This window comes from Gordionus sp. m RMFG-2023, chromosome 5, assembly GCF_954871325.1.
Source record: "Gordionus sp. m RMFG-2023 chromosome 5, tfGorSpeb1-WG-v2, whole genome shotgun sequence".
In the NCBI taxonomy this organism is placed as follows: domain Eukaryota; kingdom Metazoa; phylum Nematomorpha; class Gordioida; order Chordodea; family Parachordodidae; genus Gordionus; species Gordionus sp. m RMFG-2023.
In genome coordinates, this window is record NC_088779.1 from 12,962,423 (window position 1) to 12,985,938 (window position 23,516).

Below are 23,516 nucleotides of genomic sequence, written 5' to 3' on the forward strand. Positions count from 1 at the left end.
GATAAATTCCAAATAAATGACATCAAATTCTATGGTATATTTTATTTTTACAGAGGAACTTACTCAAAAAGTTTTAAAATATTTTTAAATAGTTTAAATGACTAGCACACGATATTTTGATTAAATTATTTCTAGATATTATTTATATAAGTGTAAATACCAAAAGAGACATCATTATAAAATAATTTATTTTTAACAAATATAACTAACAAATTGAAATTACCTAAATATTACCTTATAAAATAAGTTGATGATTGTTTTAATATAATGATTAATATAAGTATAGTTAAGTAATCACAAAATTGAATAATCTAATATGTATACAATCCAATAATAAAGTTCATAGATGTATCCTGGATTATTTTACAGAGGGGAGGGGGATCACTATTACGTTGGTAATTCCCATATAAATTTTATTGGAGTTCTATAGGTTATTTATTATAGACCTTCTTTGGCTTTGTTTTATTTTGTAAAAATAATTTTGGATTTACACTTTTTATATAAAAATATTAGTTTTTTTTAAAAAAAAATATTTTAAGAAATTATTACCTTTTACTTATTTTTCTCAATTATAGTAATATATATTGTTTACAATATTTATCTTATTTTTTAGAGGGGGTGAGAGTATTTTTATGAGTTTTATATTTATGATAAAAGGCACATTTCCTATTGGTTGGGAAATCTCTTTTCTATTCTAGTTTACGCCTATTGTAAAGTTGGTACACTAAAATATAAAATAATAGTTACAAAATAGTTAGTCAGAAAAAACTATATGGGTGGCCAGGATTTTGGGAATAGGGGGGGGGGGGGGGGTAATATTAAATGGGGATTTCCCCATGTATTTTATTGGAGATCTTTATAGGTCCACTTATTGTATAAAACTATTTTAAATTTTTATAAAATAATTTTGGGTTTTCACATTTTTATAATCATACCTTTTTCTAAAAATTTTATTATATTCTTTATTTTAAAAAGTTATTAATTTTTAATCGATTCCTTTCAAATTCTTTTTTATTGAGATGTATTACATGTGTGTTTTTGGGTGAGAGGAAGGTAGCGGGTTTTTGGGATAAAATTTTTATTAGTTTAAACTGATATTTACAAGAACAGGCAAATTCCTGAAGGGGTGTAAATGATTATTACTATATCAATTTTAAAAAGGAACATTAAAAATATATTATTATATCTAAAATGTGAAATTATTAAAATATCTTATATGTATAATTAATATATTGATTATAAACTATGAATATATAAATGATAAATAGTGTTGTTAAATGACCCGATTTTTTAATTAGATAAAATAGTACATCCTAAGCCTGATTTTTTAAATACCAGACCTTCCTGCCGTCTCTCAGCAAAATCATCGGGCTTACATAATATTCTTTTGTCTAAAATTTTGACCGGGCCGTTTATAAATCGATCTAAAGTGGGTTGTTTAACAACACTAATGATAAAGAAAGCCTGTACTGGCAAATTACGTTATTTAAGTTTGCCATAGTTTTCTATTGGGATGGATTTTCCTTTGCCCCACTATTTATCATTTTTCACTAAGTAATTTAGAGGTTTCATTGAGAATTAATTTATTCTCAACTTAATATAATTGTTTGATTTGATAACATAAATAACATCAATTTTATGTAATTTTGGAATAATTATATAAGAACCCTCTTAGATATATTTTTATAAATATAAATCCAACACCTGAAAATTTACTTGTTTACAGAAACAAAAACAAGCCTATTGTGGATGCTGCTTCTTCTGATATTTAACAATTTTTAAATATTTTTTCTTTAATCTAGATATAGCTTAATTTTTTGGTTTTTCATTCTTATCAATACCATTCATAGTAATCAGCGGTTTCTTCAAAGTTATGTCTATGTTACTTAAATCTATTTTAGTTAGAGCTCATAAAAACTTCCCAAGTTATAAGGAAAAACTTAAAAATAAATTATCAGCTGGTTAAAATTTTTACCAGATGATTTTTACTGCCCTTATAATTTAAATGCTGCCCAAGTCAATTGAAAACTTGAAGATTTAAGCTTTTTAAGTTAAATTTTCCACCTCCCACCTTTAAAGTAATTAATTTTAAAAGCAGTTCTTGGGTGTAGGCTATTTTTTGGTCCCTCTCTTTTCCTCTAAGCCTATAGACGTTTTAATAACATTTCTTCAGAATTGTTGTTCGTACAAGTACGTGCGGCTTGCCCACAAACGTGTGGAGGGCTCCTCATATTTTTTTCCCCCCTTAATTAATAAATTCCAATTAAATGGAAATGAGGAAAACCTAACGTTGCTCTGTTGTATATTCAACGTTAGAGGGCGAATGCGCTATATATCACGTATCACGTATTATTGGCTTACAAAAATATAAAATATCAAATTATTTTCACAATACCTATCTTAAAATTTTATTTGAGATGGATGCTGTCAATGTTAGTTAGAAAAACCTGTCTCTCCAAATACTGAAGAGTTTATTCATAATATGAAATCCAAAAAGAAAAACAACGAGGAAAACGTTTTATTAATATTTTATATTATCATTCTATTTTTTATTTAAGCTGCCTATGGAAGAATTAGAACGACGTAACGAAAGACGGGAAAGAAATAAAATCGCAGCTGCCAAATGTCGTCAAAGGAGGGTTGACAGAATTAACTATTTGACACAGGTTTATTATATTTTAGATATATGTATATATATTAAATTATAATACAGAAAACTGATAATTTAAGAAGCATTAAAGATAAATTAGAGGAGGAATATCTTAAACTTCAAGTTATTGAAAAAGAATACCAAAACCTATTAAAAACTCATAAATGTGTCTATAAGTCTACCAATGAAGAAGAAAATAGTTTTTCAAACTCTCTTATTCCAATATCAAATCAAAATATAACAGATGATGGTTTATTAAAAAAGGATGATCATCTAGATAACTCAAAAATTAAAAATGAACAACCAAAAAAACCAGATAGGCCTAAAACATTAAATATTAAGGATAATTTTGTTGCAGAAACAATTAAAAATGATGAATTAGAACTTGAACTTAACTGTGTTGATTTTAAATATATCCCAAATCTAAAATCTAACTTTAATGATATTAAACAAAATACATTTCAAAATTTTGCAACACCAACTTTTAAAACTCCAATATTTCATTTTCCTGACTTAATTAGCAGCAATACAAGTATTCAAGATAGCTCTCAATATAATTCTAATATGTTTAAAGATGAAATAAATGATATTAATACTCCTACAATATTCTCATTTCAGAAATATAATTCTAATCTACATACTGGATTAACTCCACTTACCAGTGCTCTACCACCAGTTTATTTTTCTGAAGATATTAAAATTAATAAAGATAATATGTCATGTAATACTTTGGTATCATTATAATGATAGTTAAAATATATTGGATTTTAAAAAAAATATTGTAATATATTTCTATGAGTTAACTTTCACCCCTCCAATTTTGATAAAATTTCCTGAGAAAAGTAGGGTTATAATAACTATGACTCAATCAAAATTTTAACCTCCTATATTTAGCTTTTTTATCATTGATATTCTCAATTTGTGAGATTTTAGTTTGGATAAAAGATTTATTTACAAGACTGGCCTGGTTCTGATTTTTATTAATAATTTTTTGGTCCAGCTTGGAATTTTGATTATTATTTCAATGGGAAATTGGAATATGAGCAGTAAATGAATATTAACCCTGCACCCAACTTTTTCCCCATTTTTTTTAAGAAGTAGATTACAATCAAATTTAATTTGGATAAAAATATGTGTTGTAAAAATAAAAACCAAAGAAATGTACTTGGATATTAACCAGAATAAATCATTAACAATAAAATTTGCAATATCTGTCATTAAAAAATATATATGCTTCAACCAGTATCACATTCTTCAACATTCAATGCTGCCCTTTAACATCTAAACAATTTATTACCATTAATAGACAAGATAACAGTTAAGAAAAAATGCTTAAGGGAAAAAAGATATTCTATTTTTAAAAAATTAAAAATTCGGAAAAAATTAAGAAAGATCTTTTGAAAACTTCTTCCAGGATAATGTGAACTCGAAAAGATTAAGATATTGATGGTTTTACCAAATTCTTGGAACCTTAAAACAAGAATTTTTTAAGAATGAATTCATGGAAAGGATAGCAAAAATTGGTCAAGGAAAAGGGTGTTTTATCCAATAATATATTATAAAGCTGATGAGTGTTTTTCAAGATTATATTATAAATATTATTGGAAAATTTGAATTTCGATTAAAATAGTAATATAATGCCTGATAAAAACCACTGTATATATATAAAGATTAAAGAAGGGAAGTGCCAATTGGACTCATTTTATGCAATTTTAAAGGAAATGTATTCTTATTTAACTCATGTTGATATAATGGTTAACTTGAAAATTAGCAGATTTAAGACCAAATATTTATTAACTTTAAATTAAAATGTTTGGTTTTTTTAGAGATGTGCCGATATTTTTTATCGGATCGGGTCGATATTTTGCCCATTTTGAAATATCGGTTATCGGCCAATATTATAAAATTTTCCGATCGGATATAAAATGGCGTCTTTAACAAAAATAAAATTTTAAAAAAAAGTTATATCTAAAATCATTATTTTTATAAATAAAATCGAAATCCATTTTTATGTATATTTTTTTATTAATAAACACTGCCATATTGTTATTTTTTTTGCGCATTATAAAAGTGTGCGATAATCTTTTCAGAATCAGTTTTTAGTGAAGCTGGTGATATTGACAGTTACCATCGCCGCAGACTGACCTCTGATAAATTGGAAATTTTGTTTTTCTAAAAAGAAATCTTCGATATATTAATGTTAAATATTATTTTAAATATTTATTTCAAATTTCATAAATTATATTTGTTTATTCCTTATTATGTATATAGTTAATGTATTACACTTATTATATAAAATTGATTTAACATTAAAATATTTTATATACTTTTAGAATTGCAATAGAATTGAATATAAACTATAACTGTTCATTATAACATATTTAAATGACATAAGTTATGGTATGGTTAAATTATAGATGTTATACTAATAAAAAGTATATTAAAAATTAAAACCATTGGTATATTTACAGAATACAAAATTAGATATGATATTGGATCGGTAATCGACCGATATCAATTTAATATTTAGAAATCTGATCGGATCAGCCTTCAAAAAGTGGTATCGGTACACCCCTATTTTTTTTAAAATTAAAATCTCAAAATTTGACAAAAATGTCTTTTTCTGATGATGCAGTAACTCAATATAAGTATTTAAAAAGTCATAATCTAAGCCATCATTAACTTGATTAAGATCAAAGCATAATGACATTTTCTAAAAATTTCTTTGAAAACATTAGCAAAAAGTTAGCCTTCGTCATGAGAATCAAATATTAAACATCTTAGATTTATTTAATTTTGGTAAAGCAAATGCAGGGATCCGAAACGAATATCGGTTCAGGTTCGAATAAAAATAACGGTTCAGGTTTGGTTCGCAAAAAATATCGGTTCGGTTCGAACCTCTAAAACCGGTTTGAACACTTGTATTCAAACCTACATTCGAATTATGTATAGGGAAGATTTTTTTTTATTTCATAATTAAAATAAAAAACACATATATAAAACCTTCATTTTTATTAATTGCACATTATAAAATAATGTTTAATTTATAAATATAACAAATAAATATCATTAATTAATTTAAATATGAACAATTACTTAAAATTTTTTATTAAACCGCACAATTAATATATTTTCAAAATTTGTCTCACTAAAATTACATCTATGTGGAGATAATATAAATTTAATTGTTGAAAAACATCTTTCCACACTAACTTGGGTAGCCGGCACTGCCAGTATGATATCAGATTTGATGTGTCATTGTTAATACTGTAAATAATTTATATATTGGATTTAATTTTTCTCTAGGCATTATGATTTATAAGTTTAAAATATTTAAAAAATGTTGTAAAATGGCATTATACTTAGACCTGTGCGCCGGTGGCTCACGTTGGAAAAGCCGCCGATTGAGATCAGCGACGCGAGCCGTCTCGCCGTCGATTTTTATTATGGCGGCGGCACGGCGTTTGTAATTTTTAGAAAGCATATTAATATTTATATAATAAATTATTATTTTAATTTGAATACTAACATTAAATCTAATTTATAATTTGTTTCATTCCAGCTCTTATTATTTTGATGTTTTTTAAATATCTTTTTAAAGTATTATTTAATATATAATTTTTTTAAAACTTTATTATAGAAAGTTAAAACTAAAACAAATTTATAATTTGTTTCATTCCATCTCTAATTATTTTGTTTTTAAATATCTTTTAAAATATAAACTTAACATACAATTTATTAAATTAATTATGTAAAGCTTTATTTTGAAAGTTAAAACTATATCTAATTTATAATTTGTTTCATTCCAGCCCTAACTATTTTAAAGTTTTTAAATATCTTTTTAAAGTTTAAAATAAATATGAAATCTAATAAGGCGAAATTATATTTTGATGTCTGCTAGATTCCATTTGATTCTATAAACAATAAAGGAAGGACAGACTTTCTAAAGGTTTAAAATTTATATAAAATTATTATTAAAAAATAAATTGCCTAAAAAATAGAAATATAAGATAATTGATTCCTCATCAGAATTACCAAATAGGACCATTAGTCGAGATGCACTAGAAGATGTTTTTTTATCTATAAAGGCGCATGTTTTAAATTTGATTGACTCTGGACCAAAATTTTGTTCTATCACTCAAGCGTCGAAATTATATCACATTTAGTCTTCATCATTTAGATGAAAATTTTGATTTAAAATATTTTACCCTCAACTAGAAATGTGACTCAAAAGCATACTGGGGAAACAATATTATCTGAGATTGATAGTATTGAAGGTTCCATTTAAAAGCCAAAATAATACAAATGGTGACTGATGCTGGGGCCAATGTCAAAAGAAGCGTCCGATTAGGGGATTATGAGCATCATTTATGCTTAGGGCATGGACTTCATAATTTGGTTGGTTACAATTGATGGCATAAAAAAAGTTACCAAGATTGATATTCTCATTAAAAAAATTAAAGAAATTATTTCAGCCATCAGATATCGAGTAGCTGATTTGGAATGTGAAGTTGAGGCTGAACATGGTAAATGTCTGCAGGCAATTCATGAGGCAGGTAATATCTTGGATATTGATGATTCTGATCCATACCTTGATGACCATTTTGATATGTCTGATGAATCGGATAATAGAAAGTCATTGCACCAACCAATCCAATTAATGCAAAAACTTTAAAATTAAATTGCCCTACCCGTTGGCATAGCATATTAATTATGCTAGAAAGTGTTCACAGTGTAAACAAAATTCCTATAAATAATGTTATAAATAAAGGAAAACAATCTTTAAAACTCTTTAATAATGAATAATATATGATAGGTGAGCTTTTCGCAATATTAAATCCATTCCGAGAGTCAGTGGAATTTCTTTCCTCCCAAAAAGGATCTACAATAAACTTAGGGTTATTATTTCGCAGTGAAATAGAAGCTCATATACAAATCAATAAATCTTATTGCTCAGATATAATATGCTTAAAAGAATATATGAAAAAAAGCTTGACCATAAGTTTTCGATCACTGAAATTCAAGTTATTTTATATTTTAATTAATAAAATTATATTCTAAACATTCGATATTAGCAACTCTACTTGATCTAAGATTTCAAAATCTCAATATTGTTTCACAATATTTAAATTCAAATTCTACGATATCATTGCAATTTCTAATACGACATTTAAAACTTTTAGAGCATGATAGAAATGCTCAGCGTGAAATTCAAGTCGAGGATGGTACATCATCCTCTATATAGCGAGATTAGCTCGAAAACATTCCCTTCCTATTAACGATTATAACAATATTACTATTCTTCAAAAAGAATGCCATATTTTGCTCAGCCAAAATATTATTCCAGAAGAGGATGCATTGCTCTTTTGGAAGAAAAAGCGACTGTAACTTCCTATGCTTACTAATTTAGCTAAGAAGGTTCTTTGCGTACCTGCAACCAGTACACCCAGCGCAAGAATTTTTTCCATTGCTGGATTAATGCTCAATGCTAAAAGGAGTTCTTTATGTCTCACAAATCTTGATAAAATACTGTTTATTCATGACAATTATAATTTTCCTAAATCTGAATCTTACTTATTATATTTCGTACTTCATATTTTGCCTGCATTCCAAATTTATTTTAATTATAATAAAAATCAATAAAATATTTCTTATATGTGTGTTGATATGACTCTGATTGAGTAAAAATAAAAATACAATTCCTTAGTCTTCTGAAAATGAGAAAATATATAAATTTAAATTGGAGTAGACAGGAAATAATTTAAGATCAATTAAACTATGTTAGCAATGTGTTAGAAAAGATCGCCTACATTAATTATAAAAAATGTATAATACATTAATTTATAAATTAAATTCATTAAAAAATATATTTATTTATAAATTAAATTCATTAAAAAAATTTTAAAATAAATATTGCGCTGCCGCCGCCGAACGACGATAAAAAAATTTTAAAAAACCGCCGCCGTTGATTGAGACATCGCACAGGTCTAATTATACTAAAGTTTATAAAAATTATGACTGACGCTTATCAATTAAATGTGATTGATGATAATCTTTAAAACAATTCGAATATAATTAAAATTTTTGCAATATACTAGTAAAAACTTTACACATTATTTTATAAGCATAAAATTATGAGACTCGAACTGGTTCAGAGGCATTTTAGAGGTTCGGTTCAGGTTCGGCTAGAAATTTTTAGAGGTTTAGGTTTGATAAAAAATATCGGTTTTTAGCGGTTTAATGGTTCGGTTCAGGTTCGGCTTGGATCCCTGAGCAAATGTCACTGGAATTAATTCGCATATCGATGATTGGTATGAAAAAAATTATTGTTCCAAAGGCCACACTCATTTCCAGAATACAAAAGTTTTATGCTTAGGGAAAATTAAATTAAAGTTTTTTATAAAATTAAATTTTTGTCCAATAAAATTATAATCATAAATTGATTTGTATTTTGTATTTATTTCAAATTAATTAAATAACCCCCCCCCCCCCCCTTTCAATGTTATTATTCAATTAATATATTTTCAATAAATTATTTGATATCTATTATATGATTCAATTTAAAATAATAACTACAAAATTGCAATATTTTTTTGGGATTAGGTAAAATACTTATTATTTACGAGGCCTATAAAAACTTTATTAAGAAAACTTCTCAATTATTAGTAAATAATATATACAATTATTTAAATTTTTTTTATGATAATATATCGATTTAATTCGTAATATATAAGTATATTAAGGGATGTACCGATATTTTCATCGGATCGGGCCGATATTTCACCCATTTTTAAATATCGCTTATCGGCCAATATTATAAAATTTTCCGATCCGATATAAAATGGCGTCTCTAACAAAAATAAATATTTTTAAAAGTTATATTTAAAATCATTTATTTTTATAAATAAAATCGAAATCCATTTTTTATGTATATTTTTTTATTAATAATTAATTAATAAACATTCTGCCATATTGTTTTTTTTGCACATTCTGTTTATAAAAGTGTGCGATGATCTCTTCGAAATCTGTTTTTAGTGAAGCTGAACAGTTACCATCGCCGCAGGCTGACCTTTTATAAATTGGAAATTTTGATATTTCTAAAAAGATATTTTCAATATATTAATGTTAAATATTTATTTCAAATTTTATAATATATTTGTTTATTACTTATTATGTATATAGATTAATGTTATAAAAATATTTTATATACTTTTAGTTGCAATTGAATTGAATATAAAATATAATTAAATTATAGATGTTACACTAATAAAAAGTATATTAAAAATTAAAACCATTGGTATCTTTACAGAATACAAAATATATCAATTTAATATCGGACTCCAAAAAGTGGTATCGGTACACCTCTAGCTATATTCCAATCATAAACTAGAATATACTAAATATTAATTTAATGGAAGGCGCAACTAAAACAATTAAATTTTTATTTTATTTTTTATTAACACTTTTAACACTAAAATATTTAACATTTTGTGCTCTATATATATACATTTTAAATTTACATTTTTACTTATTAAAAATAATAAGTTTTTTAAAAGGTTAAAGAATTTCGACAAGTTCGTCCTTATATTTTATAAAAATAAAAGAAAATTTACGAGAAGGTCATTTAATTTAAAAAGAAAATATAAAAAGTTTTGTATTTCAAATATATATTTAACATTTCCCTCTTGTTGAACATTGCTTGTTGATTTGCTTTGATCATCCCATTTCTCTTTCAAAATTTTATATATTTATAACAATCATTTTCTATGTCGTAATTCATATTCTCGCTTTTGAACTTGACTTTGAATTTTCGAATTTTGAACTTGAACTTGTTCACTTCTTCCCCCTCTAAAAATTTTTTCTCCTTTGTAGTAGAATTTTCATTTGATATTTTGTTCGTTGTTTAGCCTGAGTCATATCTTTTTCATTGGTTTGTTCGTAGATTGTCATCCTTATCGTCTAATCATTCGCTTGAACATCATCCTCACATTAGCTTGTTCATCTCGTTATTTATTATCATTTTTATTTATTTATCTTGTAAATATATATTATGTTCAATATATCTCAAAAATAATTTTGGAATAATTGAAATGATAATGGAATAAATAATTTATCAGAATCATTCATAAGAATAAGAATTTGGAATATAGAATAATAGAATATTTGGAATTGTCTCGTTTTATATAATTATTTTTATTTTTAAATTTTACTCCTTTATTTTTCAATTTAAACAATTTTATATCATAATTTATCTTCAACTTGTTCTTTATAAAGAAATTTCTCTTTCTCCTTCCATCTTCAACATACGATCTCCATATCATACTCTTAAAAACTTTTTCAACATCAAGATATTTAATCACCTTGCCTCTCTTTTTAATATTTGTTTTAATTTTCTTTATTTCCAAAGTTTTTTTAAATTTTTTATTAATTATAAAATTTTTTATTTTATTATTTTCTCTAATTTTTTTTTCATTATTGTTTTTAATCACTATTATTTCTTCAATTGTTATCCTATGATTTATTTCTTTTAATTTATAAGAATTTATTTTTTTTTAACATTTAGTATTAAAATTTACATAATTCAATTTAAGTTTTTATTTTGACTTTTAAAATTTTTATTAGGATAAGATATATTATTTGATCTAGATTTTTCATTTATCTCTTTTACCTCTTTATAATTACAAAAACATTTTAATATAGATATTGCTTCTTCATAACTTGAACTTCCATATATCGGTAACATTGTGTCCATAAGCAAATATAAGTCATCTGGTAGATTAAATGTTAAACTCAAGCTTTACTCTCATGGTATATTAAATAATCTTCTAATTCATCTCTGGATTTTGTTTTATTCTTGTTGTCCCATATAGGTTTATTCATATTTTAAATATTTTATTATTAAAATTTTATTATGCAAATATTTGAGGTCCATTAATAATAAGTTCAGTAAGTTAAGGATTCGCTTGGAAGTGGATATAGTTTATATTCAAGAGACGCATTGGACTAATCCTGTAAGATATACTGCAATGGCTATCAATTTATTTTCCCCAGCGAGACTGGTAAAACTGGTGTGGTGTATGTTTAGTCATAAAAAATGACATGGAGAGTTACTTATCAAATTTTAATGCTCTTAACAGTAGAATATGAAGCATTAAATTAATCGAGATATAAATGTCTTAAAATTGTAAATGTTTCGTTGCCATAATTATTTTTTTAAAAAATAACTTCTTCCCAAGTTTATCGGAGTGCCTGAATAAATTTCCAAAACTCAAAGGATTCTTGTTAATAGGTGATTTTAACGAAGTCGAACTATTGTGGGTGAAAATTCATAATTCCCTATGTTCAGGAGCTCTAAATATGAACTAGGGTGCTAGAGGGAAACAACTTTTGGGTATTTGTCTAAATCAACCTATCATCGGGAACACTCAGACTCCAGAGAAATATTTACTTGCTTTAGCGCATCATATAATACCTCGTCCCAAATATATCATTTTATTTGCTCTAATGAAACGATTGGAAAAATAAACAGAATTAAGGTTCACCGCAGGCTTAATTCGGAACACAGAATTATTATCTCCTATTTAAATATTTATCATAAAATATGACACAAAAGCAAAAGAAAGGATGAGCTAATGAGTTTTAAAATACAAAAGAGGAATAAGTAAACAAAAATTAGAGAATATTTACTGAATATAAACATTTTGCAAGAGGATAGATATAACTACAGACAGACTGGGTAAATACATGCGACATTTTTATAAAATTATCAGTAAATTCCTTGCCCATTAAAGATAGATACCAGGAGTGGATCTCAACATTAAGGAATCTAATGCGCCCCGGTCTTCCCTACTAAAAATATTTGAAAGAAACAGTGAGTAAAAAATTGAAATATTTTAAATTAAATTTATTTTCTTACATGGACCACTCATTTTAAAATGGTTTGTTTGAAATACTTGTATAAATTGTGAATTTTTTGGAAGTTTCAGAGGCCAATTTTTCTCCACATTTTAAAGCTAAAGACCGGTCACTATTTTTTTGACCTAAAAACTACTTGATAGTTTTGAATATTCATATCTATGCTGTCTACATCTTTCACTTATTATATTTCTCCATACCATTGAATTAATTTACATATTTATTTCTTTAGCGTTTTTACCATTGACCTCTTCTATAGGCAGAACACTTAATACATTCTCTTTCCACTCTCTTTCTCACCTTTTTTACTATCTAGGAGTAAGGGAGCTTAATGTATGGTTAATTCTTATCTTTTAATTCATCACTACTTATAATTAAGCTGTGCAAAAACTAAATATATAGGTTTTGGAAGAATAATTTAACAAAATCTTATCCAAAATATTTTATTTATTATCCCTTCCATTCATAATGCCTATATTATTTTAAGAGGAAAGAAATTGAGCTAAAAATTTAATTTTAAAATGGCAAGATATTCTCTTGAAAGGAAATACCCACTATTTGCATTGGGATCATGACAATACTTTTTTATATAGCCAGGGCCGTAACTAAAGAAAAGAAGGAAAAGTTTCAATCAAAATGGAAAATAGATTTTAAAAAAAAGTTAAATCGAAAAGATAAAGATCTTATCAAGAAAAATTCACAAAAATTGTTTTCTTTTTACATTAATTCTATAGTAAAGATTAATCATAATGAGATCTGTCATATATGACAATATATGAGGTGATAAATAGAAAGAAAAGAGAGATGGGAATTGGAAACATTACAGATGTTCATTCATTATTATTATTAGCATTAATTTTTATTATATTTTTTAGTTGATTTGAATATTTTTTATATACATGAAGATATTGGATACAATAAAACGGTTGACATAATTTTAAATATATATTATAATTATTATATTGTAAATACCTGAATTTAAGGGTATAAACATATAAAGATAATTAGTTGGTAAAAAATTAACAATATAATTAAAACAAACCATATTTCATAACAAGACGATCCATATTTATTCATTAAAAAAATATCCATTAAGAAAAATATAATATAATAAATCATAATTATCCAACTCTCCATCTCACAAGGTCCATTCTTTGTTCCTCGCTGACATCTTCTCCCATTAATCCAATTCTTCATCCTAAATTTTCAACAAAGGACTTTTTATTGACCATCCACCATGTGATGATCCACCTCTTCTTCTCCACCAAGGAACACTCAAATCCCCTGTCAGAAAATAACTGACATTTGATATATTAAATTAAATTTGTTTCTTATTTTTTTCAACAGCTACAACACGCCCACCCTTTACAAGCCCAGCGTCCCTCTCTCTGTGGTGGTGTTGTATCGAATCGCCCTTAGAATTGTATCGAATCGCCCCTTTAAATTTTATCGACTTTGAATGGTATCGATTTTAAATTGTATCGAATCACCTCTTTGAATTGTATCGGGATGCCTTGAAGACGTTCAGGGAATTTATCGAATCGTCTCCCCGTATGATGATTTATAATATAATATCTCCGATACCTTTCAATATATAATCGCGAAAACACATATTACCAATAATGACAAGTACATTGGGGTATCTGCATTTACAATCTATGGAACATTAATATGGACAATATAATATCAGCCCAAGCATAATAATTCATTCATTTTAAGACATTTGGGAAATATGAGCTATAATATACATTATTTGGGTATGATTCATGGTAATTAAGAAATAATGATTTTACATATAATAATGTAATGTGAACATATGGTCTGTGTGTGAAATGCAATTTCAACACATGTAATTTTCCTTCTGTCATGTGAAAAAAAACAAAGCTACATCTTTATAAATATCTCCTAAAATAAATATACAAATCCATCTTTAGGTATTAAAATTAATTGCGAAACTTTGCCGAACAAAGATTTTAAATAAAATTACAAGACATATGTATAGAAATAAATTTAATATTTTATAGGGAGGAAAAATATATAATATGTAGAAAATAAAATATTTTCCATCTAGGAATTACTCAGTATCCTAAGAAAAATATCCCATTTCTACCTAACTCTGCCATCACAATTAGCACAAATTCACAAAAATGTAGAATGCAAAGTAACAAAAATTGAGAATATAATGGGCTATATGGTATATACGTAAAGAATTTTTAATGTACCTTCACAATATAAAATAATTTGAGTCTTTTCTTTAAAAAAAATGTTCATAAAATAAATAGTAAAATGTGATGTGTTATAAAATTATTACAAAGATAAAAAAAAATGTATTATGCAGTATAAATTTCAAAAAAAAATTTACACCAAAAAAAAAAACTTTCTCCAGTATGCAAACTAAACAATATTTTCACCTCAAGGCATACCCCTCAACATGGGCTGACCTTATCTGTAAAAATAATTTCCCTTCACATCATTGCATACCATAAAAATAATATAATAATTGCAAATAGAACTTTTTATAAAAATTTTATAATTAAAAAAAAAATATATATATTAAACAGGGTTGGCATGTCGGTCAATTGACCGGAGGAGTATTTGACCGGTCAAATACGGTCAAATACTCTATAAATATTTTGATATAATTAACTAGTATGCATTAAAAGCATGTTTATCAATCTTATTAGGTTACAATTATTTAAAAAATTATTTGTATCATGAATTGTTAAAAACAAAAGAATTTTTTTATTGTTAAAATATAAATATGTAATTTTTCTAAATATAGTAATATTTTTAGTTATTTTTTTGCCTAATCATTGCTGTTTCTCGCCTTCTTTATTTTTTTCAATTCATTTTTCTTAAAAAAAATAAAAATACCTGATTTATTATAATCATAATATAATTTTTTCATTCTTATTTTTTAATAAATTTAAATTTTATTTAATATTTAGCCGAGTATAAATTATATTAATCCTCATTTGTTTTACTTACACTTGCTATATTTGGTTTTTAAAATTAATTTTCATTTTAATTGTTCTGGTCAGATTTACGGAATATTATTCAATTCTGGTAAAAAATTATATATATTATATTATATTTATAATATTAAGAAATTATTGGAATAATTGGTCGATAATTATAAAATAGTTAAGATTGATTAACTTTACAATAATCAAAATCATTTTTTGTTAAATTTTAATATATTAGGGATTATGATCAAACCAAAGCATCATGTTTGGAAACATTTTCAAGAAGTACGCGATGGTAAATCAGTTAAAGCGGTGTACAAGTTTTGCAAGATGTCCTATATCACCCACGTTAATAGAATGGTCAAACATTTATTAAGCAGCTGTACTATGTGCCCTGTTATAATTAAGGAAAAATTTTATTCAAATTCCAAAATATCAACCTCTACAAAAAATATCACAAATGTAATTTGTAATACTTCTAAGTCTAACTCTAATGAAGAATTGGGTGAAATTAGTGAGAATGATTATCAAATGAACAATATTTTGTCTTGTGACTCAGGAGAATTTGATTCCATTATTTCTAATCAATCTACAAGCAAGGCGATTAAATATAAATCTCAATCTTGTATAACCGGTTTCATAGATAGAATTAATCCCAAAGAAAAAAATGAGCTGAATCAATTGTTTGCAAAGGCTGTATATGCGAGCAATTTACCTTTCCACATCACTGAAAATCCCTACATCCAAGAATTTTTTAAAAAAATACGTCCTATTTACACATTACCCAGGAGAAGGCAGCTGGCTGGATATCTTCTAGACAAAGCGTCAGGTGATATGGAGGTGAGAGTTGCAGATATAATAGATAAAGCTCCTTACTTATCAATTGTATCAGATGGCTGGAGCAACATTAGAAACGAGAGTATTATTAATTTTATGGTGATGACGCCTGTTCCAGTGTTCTACAAATTTCTAAATACTGAGGAAAATCGCCATACGGCAGATTATATTGCCCAGGAATTTAAAAATGTAATTCATGAATTGAATCCGGTAAAAGTATATTCTTTAGTTACTGATAATGCCGCTAACATGAAAGCAGCCTGGAGAAGTCTAAAATCTGAATCTATTTATAATCATATACAATGTTATGGTTATGCAGCGCATACATTGCAGTTATTCTTTCACGATTTTGAACGATTGAACGCCTTCAGTGACCATATTTCAATAATTAAAAAAATTGTTAAATTTTTCAAGAATAAACACATACCAGCTGCAGTATTTTCCCGTAATAAGAATCTTCATGGCATACCATCTACATTAAGTACAATTAGCCAAACAAGATGGGCATCGTCAATAAAATGTATGGAACAAATTCAAATATGCAAGAAAGCTCTAAAAGCATCAGTTGTTGAAGAAGCTGTTTGTGATATTTGTCCCATAGAAATTACCAATAATATATTAAACGAAGAATTTTGGACGAAAAATTTAAAATTTTTAGCTATACTCCAACCTTTAGCTACCTTTGTTGAAAGTGCAAGGGGATAAATGTACTTTGGCCCAAGTAAAAAACGAGATGCTTAATTTGGAAAAACACATAATACAATCATGCCATGATACATGTGCTCACAATGCTGCTTATTTATTGGACCCCCAATATCAAGGGGAGCATCTTACTAATACTGAATTTGATGAAGCATGTAATATAATACAAGAATTGGGTATTTTACAAGGTGGTGATAATCAAAGTATTTTGAGTAATATAGTAAATTTCTGAAGCAAAAGCGGTATATTTAATAGCCATAATATGTGGAAAGTTGTAACTTCCATAAGAAACAATCAAATTTCGGCCTCAAGTTGGTGGAATGCATTTTGCCCACCTTGCCCATTAAGAGAAGTCGCTAATATTTTACTAACATTTCCTAGTTCGACTTCTTCTTCTGAAAGAAATTGGTCGGTTTGGGGCAATATTCACACGAAAAACAGAAATAGATTAAAGGCTTCTAAAGCAGGAAAATTAGTAAGAGTGTATCATAATTTAAGATTGATTAAAAATATTAAAGAAAATAATGATATTGTAAATGAATCGGAACAAGACTCTGCCACGGAGGGTGAAACATTGACTATAGAATGAATTAAAAAATATTATGATATTTATTATTATACATAGATTTATTATAATATTATATAAATGCAAAATAAAGTTAATATTGGTGTAAAAAACATTTATTTGAATTTGACCGGTCAAATATCGGTCAATTGACCGAATTGTATTTGACCGGTCAAATGCACAACCCTGATATTAAATTTAAAGATTTCATAATTTGGGAAAAAAAAAATATTATACATCATCTGATATATCATATAAATTCCTATCCAATTTATATATATACTAAATACATCATCTGATATATCATATAAATTCCTATCTAATTTATATATATAATAAATGCAGACACTAAATCAAAATAACTATTATCTTTCATAATTAAATATATCATATGTGTAATTCACATTACACCCTATTTCATAAAAATGGTTAATTACTTCAAAATAAACAACATTAACTCACCCTCAATAGATCCTTTAATATACCAACCTTAATTGAAACTAAATTACAAATACAATATATTAACATTAATTAATAATAAATGATCCCACACATGTCCATCCCTTTAAAAACCCAAAATGCATAATTGTAATATACACTTTATTACAAAAGTCTATTTCCATATATATTTTCCTAAATTTCAAATATTTAAATTTAGCAATCCTTTCTGTCCTGCTGATCATGAGGTCTTTTATCTTCCTATGACGGAATACCTATAACACCATTCAATGAGTCTTAAGGCATATCAAATAATAAACAAAATTGGATGTACCATATACATCTAGACCTATAATATACCAAATATTACTGTCTTAAATTCCTGATCTTATTTTCATATTCCTGCCTAATACCCATTACATACTTTCTATCGTTACCTTTGTAAGCTAAATAACAACAATCTAATATCTATCCATTAAGAAAAATATAATATAATAAATCATAATTATCCAACTCTCCATCTCACAAGGTCCACTTTGTTCCTCGCTGACATATTCTACCATTAATCCAATTCTTCATCCTAAATTTCCAACAAATGACTTTTTATTGACCATCCACCATGTGATGATCCACCTCTTCTTGTCCACCAAGGAAAACTCAAATCCCCTGTCAGAAAATAACTGACATTTGATGTATTAAATTAAATTTGTTTCTTATTTTTTTCAACAGCTACAACAATAATATGTTCTATTTTAGATATTTTTGTCATATATTTTAAAAGGTTATAATATTCAATGTTATTCAGTGGCGTAGACAAGGGGAGGGGGGGTGGGGTTGAATTACCCCCCTCCCCCCCCCCATGGAAAAAAATGTTTTTTTTTTAAATTAATTTTTTTTTTTTTATAAAATAAAAAATTATTATTTTTTTATTGCGAATAATTATATTTAAAAAACGGTTTCAATTTAGAGAAATAAGATAATATATATTTATAAAAAAAGGAGTTTTAATTTTAAATGATCACATCGTTTAAAAATATATATAAATTATATGAACTAAAATATTAAACAACAATAAGAATAAAGATATATTGTATTTGTAAATAATTTCTGGCATAGTTAAATTAGAATATTAAATAACAATAAAGATATTTTGTAAATATTTTCTGGCTTGGCATAGTTAAATTAGATATTTATAAATTTAATTATTAAATATATATTTTTAAATTTAAACTATTTAGATAGTTTGTTTTGTTTGTAAATTTTAAGTTTTTATCATTTTTAAATATGGATATCCGTAAATTTTTTTGTCAACAACAAAAAGAAAAAGGTATATATTAATTTATTTATAAAATTTAAGTTATGTAATTTGAATTAGAAATATATATGGACTAGTGAAAATCAGCCATCAGTTGAGTTCGAAGGTAATGGTATTATCAATATGTTTTATTTAAATCTTGCAATTAGAAATACCAGACATACCATTACCACTCCATCTCCATGGGAAAACCAATGATGAGTTAGCTACAAAATCATCAAATGATGGTATATATTCTAAATTATTTATAATTTCTAATATTTTTTAATTAAAAATAGAAACATTATGTGTTACAAAAGCATGTGAGCTATCAGTTGATTTGGCTGGAAAATCATCAAATGATGGTATAGTATTTATTTTAATTCCATTTTTTTTATTTGTAAATTATACTATTTTCATTTTGAGTTATTAAAATTTTGCAATGTACGATATTTAGTTATAATTTTAAAGTTAGTCATTTTTTTGTGTTATTTTGCAAAAGGTAGTACATTATAAGTCAAACAGAGTTGAGCAGTATTGAAAACTTGTATCTACAATACAAACAGAGTTGGGCAGGCCCTCCAGAAAAATAATCTAGATACAGATTTGTTGTGAAAAAATGAATCTTAGATACAGATGATTTATCATTACCAATTAAACTAGAATAGTTTATAATATACAGTTTTTATTATTTATTTGTGAAGAACATAATTATTTTCTTAAAATCTTTTGTATATACAATCTTGGGCAGCTATAATATTTAGGAACTTATTTTCATAATTTAAATATTACTACCTTCTTCACTTCCATGAGTGTAAATCATCCTACAAATATAAAAATATTAATTAAAACTGGTAATGATATTCTATAGTAATTTCCTTCTACTTGTATCTGTCTTTAAATTTTTATTAAGAAACTTTGATATCTATCTGAGATACATTTTTTATAATCCAGATTTTTTTCTTGTGCTGCTCAGCTCTTAACATTGAAATTCATATTGAAATATATCATTTAAAATCTAAAAAAAATATAGAAACACCACACCGTTCTCAAAAAGATGTTTCACTTTACTTAAATTTTCATTTTAAAAATGATAATGAAAAATTGTTAGCTGTTCAAAATATTTGGATACCTGACAAATGTTATAAATTTCCATTGCCCTTGGGCAAAAGAAATTTAACCTTTCAAGCATCCTGGCTTAACAAATATAAGTGGCTTGCTTACTCAGCCGATGAAAAGGGCGCATTTTGTAAAGTTTGCGTCATATTTTCCCCAAGATATGCTGGAAATGGGTTACAAAAACTCAAAACATTGGTAAGTCAAGTGTATACAAGATGGAAAGATGCGCTCGAAAATTTTAATTATCATCAAAAAAATAAATATCATCTTAATTCCTGTGAGATAATGGATTCTTTAAAAGAAATCTCAATGAATCAAAAGATATCAATATCTAATGTATTGAATAAAAAAATTTTTGATATTGTTACAAAAAATCGATCAAGAATAATTATAATTATTGATGCTATCATTTGGTTAGGGAGGCAGGGCTTGGCGTTAAGAGCTCATAGGATATCTCCTGGCCCCCTAACACTTACATCCCCTTCTCACAATGAAGGAAATTTCAAGGAATTATTGAAATTTTTATGTAATAATAATGACAACTACCTAAAGCTTTTTGAAAGCTCCTCTAAAAATGCTACTTACCTAAGTCCCACTATTCAAAATGAAATAATATCAATATGCAATCAGTTTATATTAAAGGAACTTTCTTCAAAAGTCAAAGCATCACCATTTTTTAGTGTTTTGGCGGATGAAACTTCCGATATTGGTAATATTGAACAACTATCCATAGCAATAAGGTTTATTGATATGGAATCAGGTAATTATAAAATGAAGGAACTATTTGTTCAATTTATTGAATTACCTGACACTAAGTCAGAAACGATTGCTAATCAAATTATTAAATCACTTCAAAACCTGGATTTAAATTTAAATCTACTGAGAGGCCAAGGGTACGATGGAGCTCCCTCGATGAGTGGCCATGTTAAAGGGGTCCAGTCAAGAATTAGAGAGCTTTATAGCACAGCTCTTTATGTTCACTGCAGTTCACATTGCCTGAATTTGATGATAACTGAGGCATGTGAAATTAGAGACATCCGGAACAGTTTACGTAAAAAGATTTTGATTTAATTGAAATTTATTAGATTTTATTATGTATTATAGATATCTTTATATAATTTTTATATATTTTTCAAAATTTAGAAACAATATCGTCGGTTTGTGACTTCTTTACCCCACCCAAGAAGAGGGAGATTTTTACCCAAACGTTCGATGAAATTGATTCAAAAAAATTCAAAAAAAAAATTCAAAAGATTTTGTCCCACAAGATTCATTGAAAGACAACAATCGGTGAAGGTTTTCATCGAGTTATATGAGGTTATTTTTGCGGCACTGGAATCATACATATTACGCAAAGAAAAAGATTCCGCAGATGCGGAAAATCTTTTACAGGCTATTACGAAGCCTCAATTTTTAATTTCAATTCAATGTGTTTATTTTTTATTTAATTATACATATGATTTTAGCAAAACGTTACAAAAAATTAATTTGGATTTAAGGGAGGTTATGAATAGGGCAAAGGATATTGTTGAAATATTAACAAATATCAGAGATAATGTGGATGAAAAATTTCACGAAATATATGAGAAAGTAAAGGAGATCGCTAATATGTTTGGGATTGAAATTTTTAAACCTAGAGTAGTTTCTAGACAATCCAATCGCTCAAATATTGATGCATCTACGATTGAGGATTTTAATAAAATTAACATTTTTATTCCACTTATTGATACATTTTTATTTCAATTAAAGGAAAGATTTATAAGTCACAATTTTATTTTAAAAAGCTTTTATTTTCTTTTGCCGGTTGAGTCTGAATTGTTGATTACACTTGAAACGCGAGAGGATATTAAGAACATCTCAGAGTTTTATTCTGATGATTTATTAGGGTCGTATGATAAGTTACTTTGTGATGTCGAATTTTGGTATAAAAATCTTGGCAGAATAGAGTACTCTTTGAGACCAAAAAATGCTTTGCGGGCCCTTTCCATGTGTAATTGCACTTTAGATTCCCTGCCAAATATCAAAACATTGTTTTTTATTTTAGCTACTTTACCGATTAGTACCTGCACTAATGAAAGGTCTTTTTCAACTTTGAAAAGGTTAAAAACCTATTTAAGAAATAGCACCGGTGAAAACCGTTTAAATGGATTAGCCCTATTAAATATTTATAAGGAGATTATTCTAGATAAAAATTTGATTCTAGATGAATTAGCCAAATCTCAGAGAAAAGTAGACCTCTCTTTATAAATTCAAATCATATAATTGTAATATTTTCTTAGTCATAAAATTTTTATATGTAAAACTTAATTATAATGAATTTTTAGTCATGATATTTTTATACTATATTTATTAATAGTATTGCACCTACAATAAGAATTATTTATATAATATACTCATTTGTATTAAATATAACTGTTAAATTATATTTTTTTAAATTGCATACAAGAATTACTTATATTTTATTGTAATTTTATTTTTTTTAAAATATAGATATTTACAATCAATTTTTAAAATAGTAATCTGTATAAAATTTCTAATTCTGAAATTTATTTTTTGTATATAAAATAAACACATAGTTAAATAAAGGGTTTATACTAAATAAAATTGTTAAATTGTATTTTTTTAGCAAGAATTACATATTTTATTGCAATTTTATTTTTTTAAAATATAGTTTATTTACATTCAATTTTTAATATAATAATCTGTATAAAATTTATATATTTTGAAATTTATTTTTTTATATATTATTAAAATAAAAACATAGTTAAATAAATAAAGTTAATAATAAATAAAATCTCTGCAAAATATTGTTATATGCAAAAATGTAATTAAAATAATTATTTTTAACATAGAATAAGATATATTGAGTTGATCATAAAATTGGAAGGTTTGGGGGGAGGCAAATTTTTTTTACATCGAATAGAATGAATTAATATACAATTTACTAAACATTGATAACATTTTCAAAATAATGCTTTCCAGTCGCTTATTAATTATAAATTTGGCAAAAATTTTAATTCTAAAAAGGGG

General features: G+C 26.0%; 3 protein-coding genes across 3 annotated transcripts; all 3 read left to right on the forward strand.

Moving 5' to 3' along the window:
- The first annotated feature begins 2,382 nt into the window (after positions 1-2,382).
- Positions 2,383-3,534, forward strand: LOC135929855 (transcription factor kayak-like). Its single transcript, XM_065466585.1, has 3 exons — positions 2,383-2,515; positions 2,559-2,666; positions 2,714-3,534. The coding sequence occupies exons 1-3, from the start codon at positions 2,483-2,485 to the stop codon at positions 3,392-3,394; spliced, it is 822 nt and encodes a 273-aa protein (XP_065322657.1). The 5' UTR covers positions 2,383-2,482; the 3' UTR covers positions 3,395-3,534.
- Positions 3,535-15,774: 12,240 nt separating this feature from the next.
- Positions 15,775-17,073, forward strand: LOC135930179 (uncharacterized). Its single transcript, XM_065466961.1, has one exon. It carries the CDS (start codon positions 15,775-15,777, stop codon positions 17,071-17,073), a length of 1,299 nt encoding a protein of 432 aa, XP_065323033.1.
- Positions 17,074-19,355: 2,282 nt separating this feature from the next.
- Positions 19,356-20,887, forward strand: LOC135930180 (uncharacterized). Its single transcript, XM_065466962.1, has 4 exons — positions 19,356-19,400; positions 19,667-19,732; positions 20,401-20,822; positions 20,870-20,887. Exons 1-4 carry the CDS (start codon positions 19,358-19,360, stop codon positions 20,885-20,887), a joined length of 549 nt encoding a protein of 182 aa, XP_065323034.1. The 5' UTR covers positions 19,356-19,357.
- Positions 20,888-23,516: the final 2,629 nt, after the last annotated feature.